We start from the raw sequence: 15,376 nt of genomic DNA, 5'->3' as shown, positions 1-15,376 counted from the left end.
TAAAGTAAGTAAGTATTACAGTCTCCTCTAAGCGATTAAGGAACCCCACAGCGTAGGCGTATTTACCGGTGAAGGTTAATCTCCCGACAATGTGTTTGTCCATGTCCGTCAAAATAATCGTTAGCGTGGCATTGAAATGCTAAAGGCGAAGTCGTTGGCTTTAAAATTTAATTAAATTTACACTCATTGTTTACCCGTTCGGTAACGAGGCCTTTTCATGGCGTACCATTAATTCACCATAGTCATTGAGACCACGGGCGAGAGATGACGTAGGATTTCAGCATAAGTACAGTCACCTCGAGAGAAAAGCGATCGCGTCCGCATAATAATCACCAAGTGTCTCACTGCACTCGTTTTCAGTGTATATCTACGATAGAAATAAGGAAAAGAGGTAAGTTAAGGGAAATATTTAATGGCGCTTTCATCGAAGAAGAAAAGTCTGGCTCGGGGCGTTTCCTTGACTTCTATTCGTTTTAAAGTAGAAGTACTAGTGCTCGACGCTGCACTAGTATTGGACATGGGCACTTTATGTCAAAGTGACAAGGATTAAATTTGAATACAGAAAAATCTTCGCCGTTCAAATTTAACCTACATTACCTACTTTGACATAAAGTACCCATGTCGAATACTAGTGCAGCGTCGAGCACCTTATTGGTTCTTTATTATTGAATTAATTTTATTACGGAGGGGACAACCGACTGCGGGAAATTTCAACTAATCCAAATATATTCCATGTTTTACATTATTAACTAGAGTGCCATTCATGTCCAGATAGCAAAAAGAGGTTTCAAAATTTCCCTCCTTCAAATTTCTTTTTCTATTACAGAATACTTATAATTAGTTACCTACCTATGTACAGTAATATCATTCTAGATTAGTTCCTAAAATTCCAAGTCGTGAGAATCTAAGTTTACAGATCGCGAAAGATGATTCCTGACCATTACTTCGACGAAGGCCTAAACGGCACACTGTACCCGAACGATATGAAGCAAGGTAATACCGGTAAGGTGGTCTATGAGAAGACGCAGGCTGATTATGTGAGTTTGCAAAATTCTGTATTTAATTATACATAGTTACTACTTCTTAGTTTACTGGTATAATATCGCTGGCCCAATACGCGTGGGCCATACTTAAAGTTTCTGGATTATGTTATATGAGACGACTTATTTTTTCTAAGTGGCCAGTCCAGGAATTTTCAGTATGACCTAAGTATTACAGGGTTCTATGTTTCACTTGTATCGAACTGAAATTAGAACATTGTCATAGTGACATTAAGTCGAATTTGCACTATCTTGAAAACGTAACAGAACCCTGTGGGGCTACCGCGAAACCCGAAATTCGCAAATTGCGGGGATCTTTCTCTTTTACTCCAATGAAGGCGTAATTAGAGTGACAGAGAAAAATGCCCGCAATTTGAGAACTTCTATTTTTGTGGTTTGTAATATTGGGCCAGCGATGTGTCGGCAGGAGAGTCGAGGTTAATGATTAGAACATTAACTGCTACATTAATGGCAAAAAAGTGAATGATGAATATTTCAGTCAAATACCTTGAAGGAACTTGAGCTTGCTAGGGGCATTCCACGAGACTGTCGCTTACATAACGCAATTCTTCTAATACTTCTGGAAATGCTGAGTAAGCGATATTGGGTCAGGTAATATTTCATGACTTGGCTAACAAATTGGCAGTATGTTCTCGAGATTCACGTATTTTATTGAGGTAGCTGCCATACAAGGCAAAAGCGTTATGTAAGCGACAGTCTCGTGGAATGCCCCGCTATCGGTTTGAAGAAAACGCTAATCTCACAATTCAGCTATCAACATGACATATTGATACATGAAGAGATAGTTTCAAATCAAACATGTAGAGTAAGACCAAGAAAAGTCTGCAGCTCTCGATAAAAACTAGTTTATAAAAATCAGTGTGTAATAACACCACAGTAAATGGATGAAATAGTGCCATATCACATAATAAATAATACAGACCGTACAGAAAGGACACTTCCTACAAAACCGATGTTTGACAGCGATTTAGGGTTAAATCATGCCGTCCCTTTCTAATGTATGGCACTATCTCTTTTAGGGTTGTAAAATTTCAAATGATTATCTTATCTGTGGTTGACTTGTCGTGCACGCAAAAGGACGTCAAGTGGTGCCAACCCTAATAATTGCTCCGAGCAATGCTGAACCGAACGGAGCCGAGTTTGCCCGAAGTCAGGAGTATCTCCCCACTGGCCATATCTACGGCTCGATTCGGGAAATGAATTAGATCTCAACAAGTTACGATATGGATAACTTAAAGATATTTGTAAGATAGATATGTCAAATTTGACGTTTCCGCGATTCTGGAGGTCCTCTTGAACGATTTCGACAAGTTATGTTATGACTAAGATATCCAAGTCAACATCTACTCGATATCTAATGTAAATCTAGTTGATCTCTATATCGTCTCTAGATCTTGTGATTATCTCGTTTCCCGAATACGCGTGATAGTTTATTCATTCGCTGTCAAATTATTGACTTTTCTTGGTCTTACTTAAGATTACAAGATTACCCCCTTCACCTGCTTGTACAGGAGCAAGAACAGCGAGACATGCTCTCGTCACAAGATGGCGACACTTGCGAGACCCACGACCAGTTCTATCGCGACCACAAGCTGCTGCTGGTGCTGTTCCGAGCTCTAGCCGTAATGCCTATCACCAGGTCACGCCCAGGTTTGTTAGACTTTTTTTACCTGTGGCGCAACTATAGGGTGGCAAAACGGGCAAAATTCTACGGACCCCTTGCCATAGAGGGCCCCCAATTTGACTGATAGCGTTTAGGGTAGCGGTCGGTAACCTTTTAGCAGCCAAGGGTCACATAGTAGTTAAGTTTATGGCGTAACTAGAGCTTTTTTTTCTGTCTGTGGTGGAAACCCACAATTCTTCATTAATGTTCGTTCATTAATGTTCCGTCCAAGTGTTGATTTGTATTAACGTTTTGGGTGCGAGTACATGCCGTAGATCTGTTGTCCTAGACAAGTAATCAAGACGAAAAACGGCAAAGCTATTGGTTGTGACCCAAACATTTTGAGATCAAACATGCCAGTATTTAAACCTTCGCGTCAACAAGATTCATCCCGATGAAACCTTGATGTATGAAGTGAGTACTCTATGCTTACTATAGGTATTTTTTTAGGGCTTAAGACAATGTCTTAATATTTAAATAAAATGTTATAATGTGAACTGAATATAGATGTAATACTCATCTCATTTAAACAGGCACAATCACCTTCAGTTGGAAATCCCGCGCCACCATGTACGCCATCTCCTTCTACATAGTAGCCACCGTGGTGGTCCTCATGGTGGGCTACGAGCGCGTCATGATCCTCCGCTCCATTAAGAAGTTCGACGAGTACATCTACGCCATCTTGTTCGTGGCGTTCCTTGTGCCGCACTTCTGGATACCCTTCGTGGGGTGGGGCGTGGCGCACCAGGTCGCCATTTATAAGACTAGCTGGGGGAAGTTTCAAGTACGTGTTTCCTTTTGTGTCATTTTTGCTGGAAATCCCGCGCCATCATGTACGCCATCTCCTTCTACATAGTAGCCACCGTGGTGGTCCTCATGGTGGGCTACGAGCGCGTCATGATCATCCGCTCCATTAAGAAGTTCGACGAGTACATCTACGCTATCTTTTAATTGTTTGTGGCGTTCCTGGTGCCGGACTTCTGGATACCCTTCGTGGGGTGGGGCGTGGCGCATCAGGTCGCCATTTATAAGACTAGCTGGGGGAAGTTTCAAGTAAGGGTTCTCTTTCAATAACTTTTCTTAAAGTATCAAAAATCCCCAAGCATTATTTTGGGTGTAGTCCATCGTGGTGCTAAAATGTTTTCATGACTCTACGTTTCATGCCGTGCAGTATGGTCAGTATCGCACCCATCTTGCCATCTCGCTATTCCACTAATTCCAAAATAGACGAGTAAAAAAATAAGATAACCAAATGTGACCCAAATTAATTTAAATTCCCTAGATTTACGCAGTTTTATTTTCTAGGTTCGATATTACCGGGTGACTGGCGAAAACCTGCAATTCCCAAACCTGAAGACCCAGATCGTCATCATAAGCGTAGGATGCCTTCTCCTGGCCATATGCTTCCTCCTCAGCCTCTGCGCTCTCATGGACGGCTTCCTCCTCCGCCACACAACCGCCTACTACCACATCATCACGATGATCAACATGAACTGCGCCCTCTGGTACATTAACTGCAAAGGGATCAAGATAGCCTCGCAAAGCCTATCGGAATGTTTTCGCAGGGTACGTAGAATTAAATTTGCGTTTTATGTCGCCTTTTTATGAATATGAGCGTGTATAAAATAGATGTATATTGGATCGCAACATTGATTGCCCTAATGTAATGTACGGAATAAAAAGGTTACTTTCGTTATTATACGATTCGTGGAGAATGCACTAAACTATGAAATTGGTGTAGTATTAATAATAAAAACGAAAAATTAATAAAGGAATAAACATGTAATTCTTTACGAGTTATTTCACGGATTAGGTAATGTACTCAAAAACAGCGAAAAATGGAAGGTACCTATAATATTTTTCAAATTCGAAGGGTAGGATGACACCCTTCATTTCAGTACGATTTTGCAATTACAAAAAAAAAGATAAAATATTATATCGTACTCTTGAGTGCTAATGTGACTATTTACTTCACAAAATAACATACCTTCAAGCTGGGACCCGGCTTAGATTTATTATTCCTTGTGACATTTCTAGTCCAGAGGCCACTGTTGATAGCTAACGGTCATACTCATTTCCATAACCATTTTGTAACAAGAGGGAGAGTCCTTGAGGGCGATTTTAACTTTACAATTTTGTTATGAAACGGTTATGGATATGATCAGTCAGCTGTCAACAGTGACATTTCTTCAAACAAGTAGATCATATCCTTAACCGTTTCATAACAAAATTATAAAGTTTGAATCGTCGTCCTTGTCGCTTGCATCTTTATAACCCAGGAAAATATATTAAGGCCAACGGCTTATCGTATGAAACAATGTATGAAATGATCCGAAATATGAAATAACTGGTCGCAAATTTTACGATTTACAATTCTTACCTAGATGTAAACAACATTGGAGTTATAGAAACCTTGGTATCCACGACAGACCGATTTTTATGACGACCTTGGATAAATTCCGACGCGTACACGAGATTTTCTGTGACGTATTGGTCATCATCATCATCATTATAACTTAAGAGCGTTGCTCTTGTTTAGGTGAAACCCTTAATTTGCCTGGGTTATTATTGTACGCAACCCTCGAGTGAGTAGGTGAGAAGCTGAGCATGTACATGATTAAACACGTACATATAATCACGCCTATTTCCCGGAGGGGTAGGCAGCGACCACGGATTTCCACTTGCCACGATCCTGATCCTGATCCTGATCCTCTTTCGCTTCCTTCACTTTCATAACATTCCTCATACACGCTCGCCGGTTTAGGGTGCTCTTGACCTTTCTTCAGGATGATTAAATCCTGGTTTAATACCTACCTCAGCTCCGTAAACTACAATTAAAAGATGTAGATAGGTACAACTAGTTCCTATTCTCACGAGAGACACGTGCACGCGTGCAATACCTTTACCGTACTCAGTACTGCATTGTTTGTTTCCGTACAATAGAGTACCTACACACAATAGAATACATTTTCCAACCAAAATAAAATGCGAGGCGCTGCCTATGCCCGTTTCGAGTAAAACATTACTTCTCAGTTAACTAAAGAAATATAATTAGGTAGGTTAGGTTAGGTAGGTTACCAGTAGGTGATATAATGTGTAGTAATTACTATGTATCATTTTAAGAATTATAATTGCTTTTCGAGTATCATAGTGCACTCTAACACATGTAGCTTAGGTCACGAAACGTAGGCTCTTAGCGCTGACCGCCATACATTGGTTAAAATCAGTGTTAATATAGATGTAAGTATAGTAGTAGTATGTGTGTATGGAGGTGGGCGTCAGCGCTGAAGCCTTGTTCGGACTAGGCTAGTATTTTAGTCTAGTGGCGAGTAATTTAGTAGCTAAACTATTCGCTACTGCCTAAAAATCACTAATGAACTCGACTAAATCGACAGGTTCGGACTTGTTTAGCCGGCGGCCGAGTGAGCACGGACGCGTGGTGGGGGGTGCTACTCGCTACTAAACTACTAAAAAAAATAGAATAAAATGGATTGACTCGACTAAATTACTTACTAATCCACTCGACTAATTTTTTGGTGTTCAGACACGTTTAGCTACTAAATTACTCGCCACTAGACTAAAATACTAGCCTAGTCCGAACAAGGCTTTAGCGTGCGTTATGTGGCTCTCTGGTAAGTGTTCATGCACAAAACACGAGTAAGTAGTCCTTCGAAATTTAAATTTGAATAAACGGTTAACAAAAGTAAGTTTAAAATTAAATGGACTTTTTAAAACAATATGTGCCTACTTCTCTAGGACGTAAACGTGGATACCTCGGCGAAGCTGATATCGCGGTACCGCTTCTTGTGGCTGAACCTGTCTGAGCTGCTGCAGTCTCTCGGCAACGCGTACGCGCGGACTTACTCCACATACTGCCTATTCATGTAACTATTTTATACTTCGTAGAATTGTAAGGACTCTTAAATGCATCAAGCATCATAGTGTATCAAAAGGATCCTTAAGATCACTATGATTAATACAATTAATGCTCCAATTTATTCCCTCTGATGGGAACGACGAGTCAAAAACATCATGCTCACTAGAAGACATTGTTTCGTAACTAAATATGTGCCTTTTCCAGAGAACTCCTATCCGTAATTTCTGTACCTACTCGTACTTTTTTAGCTGAATATACGTAATCATTGATTAATATTGGTATGCATTATTCGGCAAGCATACAGTTACAACATTGATTTTATGCCTCCTCTACACTATCGGCGATGATCGTTGATAATAGTATCATCGTCTATCATCGGCAAGGTCATCGTGCAAGCATCCACACTATCCCTGGAGTTAGTAACCACCCGGCGATTCCCTTTGATGTGTGCCCAAAAACCGACAACTCACGGGTCGCAGGCGATAATAGACGATGACTGGCGGAGACTGCCTATGTAGAGGGCACACTACCGTCCACGCTAGTCATCATCTATCATCGCTGATGATGTAGAGGACCATTAGATACAGGCTCAACCTAGTTTGGGGCTTATCGGACGGACACCTTTTGTATATGCTACTGTATTTTTAGTTATTCTCAATTTATTTTAATTTCGATGTAGTCCATAAGTAGGTACACTTTTTACTTTAAAAATGTCTTGAGCTGAATAATTAACAAATTTATCCGTAAAGGTTCTTCAACATCACCATCGCGGTGTACGGCGCGCTCTCCGAGATCGTGGACCACGGTTTCGGGTTCAGCTTCAAGGAGATGGGACTTTTCGTCGATGCCGCTTACTGTTCCACTTTACTGTTTATCTTCGCTGACTGCTCCCACAAGTCCACGCTCAAGGTATGATTGGTACGGTTGTCTGCAATTTTTTAAGATAACGGGAACTAATGGAAAAAACTGAAATTGCCTAAATAGTAAAATATGAAAAACACGTCTGTACGCTCTTATTGTACGGGCGTTCATAGTACCACAGAACACGATTCTCACCTGCTTGCCTATTTTTTGACGCTCTAAAAATACATATTTCTGATGTGCGACCACAGTTAGGTACCTACTAACATAACACTGTCGGCCATGTTCCAAACTTTAAGAGGAAACACCGGAACCGGATAGGATCACCATCGTATATCTTCTATGTCTTCTGTCTGTTTTAATAAGCATCTAAAGACATATCGATGCCATGGCGAAGGAAATTTCTAAGTATAATACTTTCATTTGTATAACCGCATCCACGTCATACAATTATATTGCTTTTCCATATTAATTAAAGAGATTCGTAGAGAGAAGCGCGCATCTCGTTCATCTTCAATTACATATCAGCGTTGAGTGAATGAACTTGCAGTAAAAACAAGAGAGTTATAATTAACAACGCTTAAATAATATATCTCTATGCAGTTTTATCTTGAATAATTTACACTCGTTCTTTATTTAGGTGGCGGCCGGAGTCCAAGACACCTTGCTGGGTATTGACGTGCTGGCTATCGACAGGCCTGCTCAAAAAGAGGTTTGTGTGTCTCTTGAATCTACACTACCCTGTCATACAAGATGTTAAAAAAATATATCCATTCGCATTGTAAGGGGTAGGAAATCTTTCTTGAAAAAATATTGATTTCTCAAACTGTAAAGGAGCCATAGAAAAAGTGGAACTGAAAAAGATGTTTAACCTACTTTTTCTAGTCAGTATATTAAATTTATCGAATTTAAACTGGCGTGAGCCGTAATAAAAGCTAATTGTACCGTTTAAACTGACGTAATATCTTTAGTAGTAAGTATAGTTATCGTGTAGATACTAATATAATACGTAAGGTAATCGAGAAATTTGCCTAATGTCAGTAAATGTATGCCTTTAGCAAACATAAACAGAGTTTTGTCTGCAGATCGACCACTTCATACAAGCCATCGAGATGAATCCCGCCGTTGTCAGCCTGAAAGGTTACGCGCACGTCAACAGAGAGCTACTTACTTCGGTGAGTATAGTGGGCGAGGTGTTCAAAATGACCTTTACACGCTCTTATTCTCTTAACGATAAAGTCACGTCAAGATCATTTTGAGCACCTGGCCCGCTTAGCAACTTTTGCTGCTGACTGTACGCATCCTCATCAGCAGCGCACTGTCTGTTAGGTCCCACTATTGTATTTGGACTTCTTATTGTAGAGGAACCAGGCAGCCTGGCTAAGGTGACAATTCTTGATAGAAAACGCCAGAGTCAGTTTTCGTAGCGTCTGTCATCCCGATACTTTTTTTCTTTTAGTTTAGCGTTTTTCGATGTACAGTCAAAGAATTTAATTTACTACCCATTTTGTACTTTGTGACAGTGACAACCGTATGAGGTCTCTAGCGGCTTTCATATTTAATTGTCACTGTGACAAAGTACGAAATGGGTCGGAAATTAAATTCTTTGACTGTACGATTGTCATTTTGGCTAAGTCCCTAGTAATGTAATTATTGTAGGATAAGCTTATTTATAAATTCGCCAGCATAAAAACCGCTTTATGCCTACCTGGGTAAATATGTACGCATTCCGTACTTGAGATAAGTATAAGTAGGTAATATTTATCAGCACGAACTAGAACTTTTGCTTTTAAAAAACTCTGTTCCTAACTACATTTGTATGCACGATTAGTTTACTCCATTGAATTAAACTATGAACCTACTTAATACTACCTATTACTTTCAGCAGGATTTTGACGTTAACAGTTTACATGAGTATCCGTTGACCCGTTCTATCAGTTAAGGGCAAATATATTAGGTACCTATATATTTACTGATGACCACGAGGTTGGAAATTAAAAATGAGTTTGAGGTTCATCTCTAGAGTTAATTAAACTGGAGTAAAGTTATTTTTAGCTCATTATTAATAGTATAAATAGTATTCATAGTTGTAAATAGGTTATTCAATGGCCTTCCGGTTACTGAATAACCTAATTCTGCGCGTAACCTCGTAACCGCCTCATTCCGTAATATGATTTCAAAAGCTTTATAATTTCTGTACCTGACAGATAGTTAACTGAGTCCACATTGTATTCGTCCGCTATTCAAAAAGTGTGCACGATGCCCGTAAAAATCTACAAGGCTTGTAGAAATGTAGACTCTTGTAGATGTCAACCGTTTCGATTAGTCGTAATCGGGTTACCTTAATTCTTCATAAAATAATTTGACAACACCACCACATACTAGTGCATACATAATGTACTATTTGGTTTTGTTTTGTTTTTTGTTTTGTATGCTTGTATTTTATTTTTTGTGTAGAATTAAAGTCAGTTTATACAAAACTATTCATATATATGTGGAGAGATATTAACCATATATGCATATTGTATATTCAAGTATAAAAATATGGGCACCCATATGCATTGTATGCACGTAGGTACAACTTAGTCAAAAATGTCCCATAGTTCTTAATTTGCTGACGTAAGAGCTACGGGACATATTTTTGAGTTTGATGAGTGCACCCATATTTATACTCTTGACTGTACTTGTTGCAATATTTGAACGGCTGTATTAGCCGACTTCGGGTTCCTTTGAGACACCAATGAGAAGTAGGTACCTACTAAGTTAGCCGAGTACCATCGCCCACACTGTCAACTGTCCATCGGTACACCTTGTTACAAAAGGCACAAGGTCCACCGATGTACCTACAGTTAGGAGTGTTGCTGTTCGTACAAAATATAATTTCTTTCAAACTTGGTCATTTTTAGTACAACAAAATTTTCTTAACATGTTAGCGGTCCTCATAAAAGAAAACCAAGTAGAGCCTCTAAATCCTGCCCAAGCACAATCTGCTCGCTCCTTTGCATACTAAATTTCTGCGAAAGATTATAATTAAAATTCGGCTACATTTTAAGAACAATTTCAGAAGTTTTGCTTCAATTATCATATTCATCATACATTCCTACATACTTCTTCATGCCAAGGAAAATGATATTATTCTTAATTAGTACCTATTTTACTCGCATATTATTTTGGTTGAAAACAGGAGTTTTGATGACACTAATATCTTTTAAAAACAACAACAGTTCAACACGTAGTGATTATATTCTCTTTAGGTGCGTCTACGCTAGGCGAGCCGAGTACGAGCCGAGCACGAGCCGAACACAATTCGTCTAATGTGGATCGACTTACAAGCCACGAACGAGCGCGCTTTTTGTCGATTTTTTGACGAACACAAAGGGATTTGCTTCGCGCTCGCAGTGCGCTCGTGGACGTGTTCGTTGTACGTCCACACTTGACGCCGCGAACGACGAAGCCGAGAACGGCTCCGCTCGTGCTCGGTTCGTCTAGCGTAGACCCACCTTTTGAGTTCAACGCTCGTTTTCAACTTAAAACAAGCGATGTAAACTGTAGTACTTAGTAGTTTTATTTAAGAGGTTACTTCATTAATACTATTTAGCAGAACGGGGCTTAATCGCGTACAATTAAGTTTTTAAATATACCTCCGACGTTTCGAGGACGGCGTCATCCCCTGGAACTGGTTCACACAGGAACTATCGCCTCATTAGAAACAGTTCAGCTACAATCAACTAGTTCTATTTGCTCTCTAAATTACAATTGACGCAATGCAAAGTTCTTCCGAGAACTCTAGAGAACTTCCTTCCAAAGTTATGCAAGCTCGAACATACTAATACATACATACTTAGGTGTAACATGGAGAAGCTAAGAAGTTTTAGCTTTTCGACTCTCGATTTTGGTTTTTACTGAAGTATTTATTTACAGTCATTATGCTGTCTTTACTTTTTGTGCAGGTACAAATAGGAATTTTTAGAAACGAAATAATTTTTTTTTTATCTAGAGTCCCTCTAAGTTAACTTTGAACAGAACAAAGTGTCATTCTAAGAGTAATACTTTTATTGAAATTGACACCGAACTTTATCATTGCAAATGTCATACAGTGTTAGTTTTTAATCAGTTCTAATTATTAATAATATAATAGGACAAAATACGATAATTTATCAATCCGTGCGCAAGATAGACTATCCGTCTTTGTCTTTTCTAAACGTATTAATTAATTAAATAGGGACACGCCGCACTCATGCTAAACCAAGGGGCAGCTCAGCTATTTTTGATATTTATATCCTCTGTTGATTTTAAGTACATAAGTATTGTATTGTATTTTTTATTTAAACCATGTTTCTTGTTTCAGACAATAAGCATGATAGCTATTTATTTAATCGTGCTGCTGCAGTTCAAGATATCGCTGCCAAAAACTGACTCTTAAAAACCTAATCTACGGAACTTTCCATCGGCTAAAAGTTCATTCACTCACTGAGATAAACTTATTCCATAATTATTACTGTGAGTTGCTAGTCTGTCACAAGTTACAGTTCGTTTTTTACCTCGGAGTAATTAACAATGGAGCCGCCATTAACAGGCGTTCCCCTCTGTCGAAAAAAGGCGGCCAATGGTCAACTACATGTCAACCATATGTATGGACTGACGTTTATCTGACATGACGTACCTATACATTTGATGTGCCCCTCCCCCGCAAAAAACGGCAGACTATTTTGTACCGAAAATTTTAGACATGGCGTCTCCGTTGGTTATATCCTCCAAGTTTTTTACCATTAGAAAAAAGGTAAACAATCTTGACTTGTCTTTTTATTGAAAAAACACTTTTGAAAAATAAGTCACGGCAAATAAGTAACAATTATGAATCATATATTATTGTTTACATTCCTTTGCTTTCATAAGTAATATATAGTTACTGATTTATAAAAAGCGTTTTTCAATTAAAAGATACGCCTATACCTCGTTCAGTTTAAAGAGTTAGCAAAGCACCCTCTCTTTTGCACTTTTGTATGCAAATGAAAGGAAATGGCACATGGGCGTGAACAATAGTACCTCACTGGCAGCCGCGGCTTACATGCCATCGCTTGGAATATTTTTTACTTATTTATTAGTTTAAGTTCGTACGTAAGATTTCTCATATTAACCCTTTAGTAGGTAACGGCAAGATATTTGCCGTCAGACAATCCGGACATTTTTATATGTTATAGATTTTTTTAAACGGTACAATAATTCCATAAGTAGACATGTAAGAATACTAGTATAAGTTACAATGGGGCTGACATAATCATGTAACTGATTTAAGTCCCTAAATATAATAATATAGAATAAAAAAAATCCGGACATTTATTATTTTTATTTTGATTGCTGCAAAAACCATCCTTCAAATACCTCCGAGTTCATATCTAACTAATAATCGCTTCTCTTTATCTGCAATACAAATGTGCTAAATTAGATAAGGAAGTAAATGAAAGTATACCTGTGAATTGTATTACTTTATTCTTTGTTTGCAGCTGCAACTTTTTGTTAATAACAGAAGATAAAGTATTTAACTTTGATAATTCATTGCGGTGTAAGGGGCAACATTTTACCCGAATAATAAAAACCACGTAGTATCCAAATTAAAAATATTTTTATCTACTTCAAGTAATCAATCTTTGGCTTCCCTTATACTGTTCAAATAAATTCGCCTCAAAAAATTTAAATCTTCTCGATCATTCGTCTTACTAATGCGTGTTCTTTCCAACCAAGAGCACTATTAACACGTCGGTACTGTAGGAAGACAGATATCTTAAGGTCTTATCTCTGGCCAATGATGTGCATTCTGAATTTTCCAGTACTAACTCTTTAAGCTGAATGAGGTACAGATCGCGTAGTCTTTTTTTAAATGCTAAAAAAACGAACTAGGTATAGATGGGAAAATAGTGGCAAAAGCTGGAAGTGGTAGTTAATATATAAATAAGTACCGTGTACGCCCACTTCACTCTTACGAGTATCCTGTCCTCCCACTCTCACCGTATGAAGCACTAAGTAAATACTAATTACCTAATATTCACAGTTATTATATTATTACTAGCTTACCTAACAAAGTTGAGCGGAGGATCGTAGCTTTCATTTAGAAAGTCCTTTAAAAAGCAATAAATGAAGTTGAAATGTTATTAGTTGGAATTTAATTGTACATAGTTCTATACCTACAGTCACATTAGAAACTACTATAAGTTAGACTAGAGACTTGTAAATATTCAAGACGAACAACCTCTATACCACACCGCGTTCCTTTTTACTTCCATTTTAGTTTTACTTAAAGGTATAAAATTTTTCATTTTCTGTATTTGTTACTTCTAACCGTCAAGTCCGACTTTCCTGATCGCTATTATGTGCATTTAAAATACAATAAAAATTTAAGCAGTTTAAGTATATCCTTATTTAGTGACGTCATCTACTATGAAGATTTTTAAAACTTTTTTAAGGGCTCACTAACTGCGGCTAGTCAAGTTCTGATTTACGTTTTGAAAATATAAATAGCACTAAGGTGGCAGATTCCATACGCAAATAACTAAATTGTTAAAATAATATTGAATGTCATCTACAACATCGATTCGCGGCGTTGTACGGGGGCTGTTAGTTTTCTTTATTTACTATACTCTAGTTAAACGTAGATAATTAAAATAAATCTGTCTCCGATATTTTTATATTAATAAATAAATCAGATCAATAACTCGTTGGGAGAAATCTATTCTACTGGACTGTAGGTATTCAAAACTTCTCTTTCCAATGCACTTGCCTAATATTTTATCGGTTTATCCAACCGATTAATAGGTATACAAAGGACCAGAAATTCGTATTCTCGAGGAATTTCGATTAAACTTTAGTAGACTATTTAATATAAGGCATCTCATTTTAGATAAAATCTATTTTGCGATATCGTTGTAAATAGTTAAGCAAATTTTGTACAATAAAGGAAATTATAAACTGCTGTCATTTCATTCCCGTTAATTCTTTACATCGAGGCCGCGAGAAACAAGCGTTTAAAAAAATATTTACATGTAGTACTTATGTATAGATTTGCAACAGTATAGAATTTATTGCATGAAATTGATGTATTTGCAATTGTAAACCAGTATACCGGGTGAGATCACGGTTCGTGAGATACAGCCTGGTGACAAACGGACGGACGGACGGACAGCGGGGTCTTAGTAATAGGGTCCCGTTTTACCCTTTGGGTACGGAACCCTAAAAAGGAAGGAATGGAAAGATTTGTACGCTTATGTCAGGTTTCGGTACTTTCGGTAGATGGCTAACACATTCATTGCCACTAATATAAGTGCTACGGGTTACGCTCGTAGCGCGTAGCCACGTGTTTGCCGTATGTAGCAGTGTACCCGACAGTCGGGTTCTTGGCCCTGAATGTTAAGGGCGATCGGACTGGTGTACCGGAAGATGGCAAGTTCGAGTACCGTAAACCGGGGTTACTTTGATTTGCGGGTCGACTTTGATAGCAACTTCTCTCCGCTACTAAAGTCCTTGTTTTAGCGAGTTGAACAAAAACTACGCAATATTTTTTTCTTTATTGGCAACACTGATAGTTGTTTCACCGCGCAGTAAGCGGATGCGAGTGTAATATTATTATTTCGTCTCGAAAAAAAATATTAACGGCGGGTACGCTTTTCTTCCTGATTTTATTGGTTGAAAAACTTTGACTGTATTTGTGTCAATAATTAATACATGGTGGTTCGCCTAGGTTACTCAAAACTTAACTCTCGCTAGATGGCACCACATTTGCAAAATTTCAGGTTTTATTTTTTTGTGAAATGGTCATGGTATTTGTATACTTAAAAGTATGTTTCGCGCACTCTTTAAATAAATATTGAACTATTAAAATAAACATTGAATACTTCATTGTGCAAAAACCGCCTTTTTAAT

The 15,376-nt window shown here is 38.2% G+C and overlaps 1 protein-coding gene across 1 annotated transcript; it reads left to right on the top strand.

The window, feature by feature from the left end:
• Window positions 1-87: 87 nt before the first annotated feature.
• On the top strand, window positions 88-14,417 carry LOC134670247 (gustatory and odorant receptor 22-like). The gene is made up of 10 exons (XM_063527975.1): window positions 88-391; window positions 917-1,037; window positions 2,573-2,711; window positions 3,258-3,508; window positions 4,030-4,290; window positions 6,481-6,608; window positions 7,351-7,510; window positions 8,103-8,174; window positions 8,548-8,637; window positions 11,811-14,417. Exons 2-10 carry the CDS (start codon window positions 927-929, stop codon window positions 11,883-11,885), a joined length of 1,287 nt encoding a protein of 428 aa, XP_063384045.1. The 5' UTR covers window positions 88-391; window positions 917-926; the 3' UTR covers window positions 11,886-14,417.
• Window positions 14,418-15,376: the final 959 nt, after the last annotated feature.

Source organism: Cydia fagiglandana, chromosome 13 (genome assembly GCF_963556715.1).
Source record: "Cydia fagiglandana chromosome 13, ilCydFagi1.1, whole genome shotgun sequence".
Classification (NCBI taxonomy): Eukaryota; Metazoa; Arthropoda; class Insecta; order Lepidoptera; family Tortricidae; genus Cydia; species Cydia fagiglandana.
Note: the sequence above shows the minus strand (reverse complement) of the source record. Positions and strands in the feature narration are given on the sequence as shown.

What these genes read in the sequence shown, in the direction of transcription:
- LOC134670247 (XM_063527975.1), top strand. Translation starts at nt 927, where the DNA reads ATGATTCCTGACCATTACTTCGACGAAGGCCTAAACGGCACACTGTAC. An exon ending in CTAGCTGGGGGAAGTTTCAA is followed by an intron (nt 3,509 to 4,029) that starts GTACGTGTTTCC and finishes TTTATTTTCTAG; the next exon opens with GTTCGATATTACCGGGTGAC. An exon ending in TATCGGAATGTTTTCGCAGG is followed by an intron (nt 4,291 to 6,480) that starts GTACGTAGAATT and finishes CTACTTCTCTAG; the next exon opens with GACGTAAACGTGGATACCTC.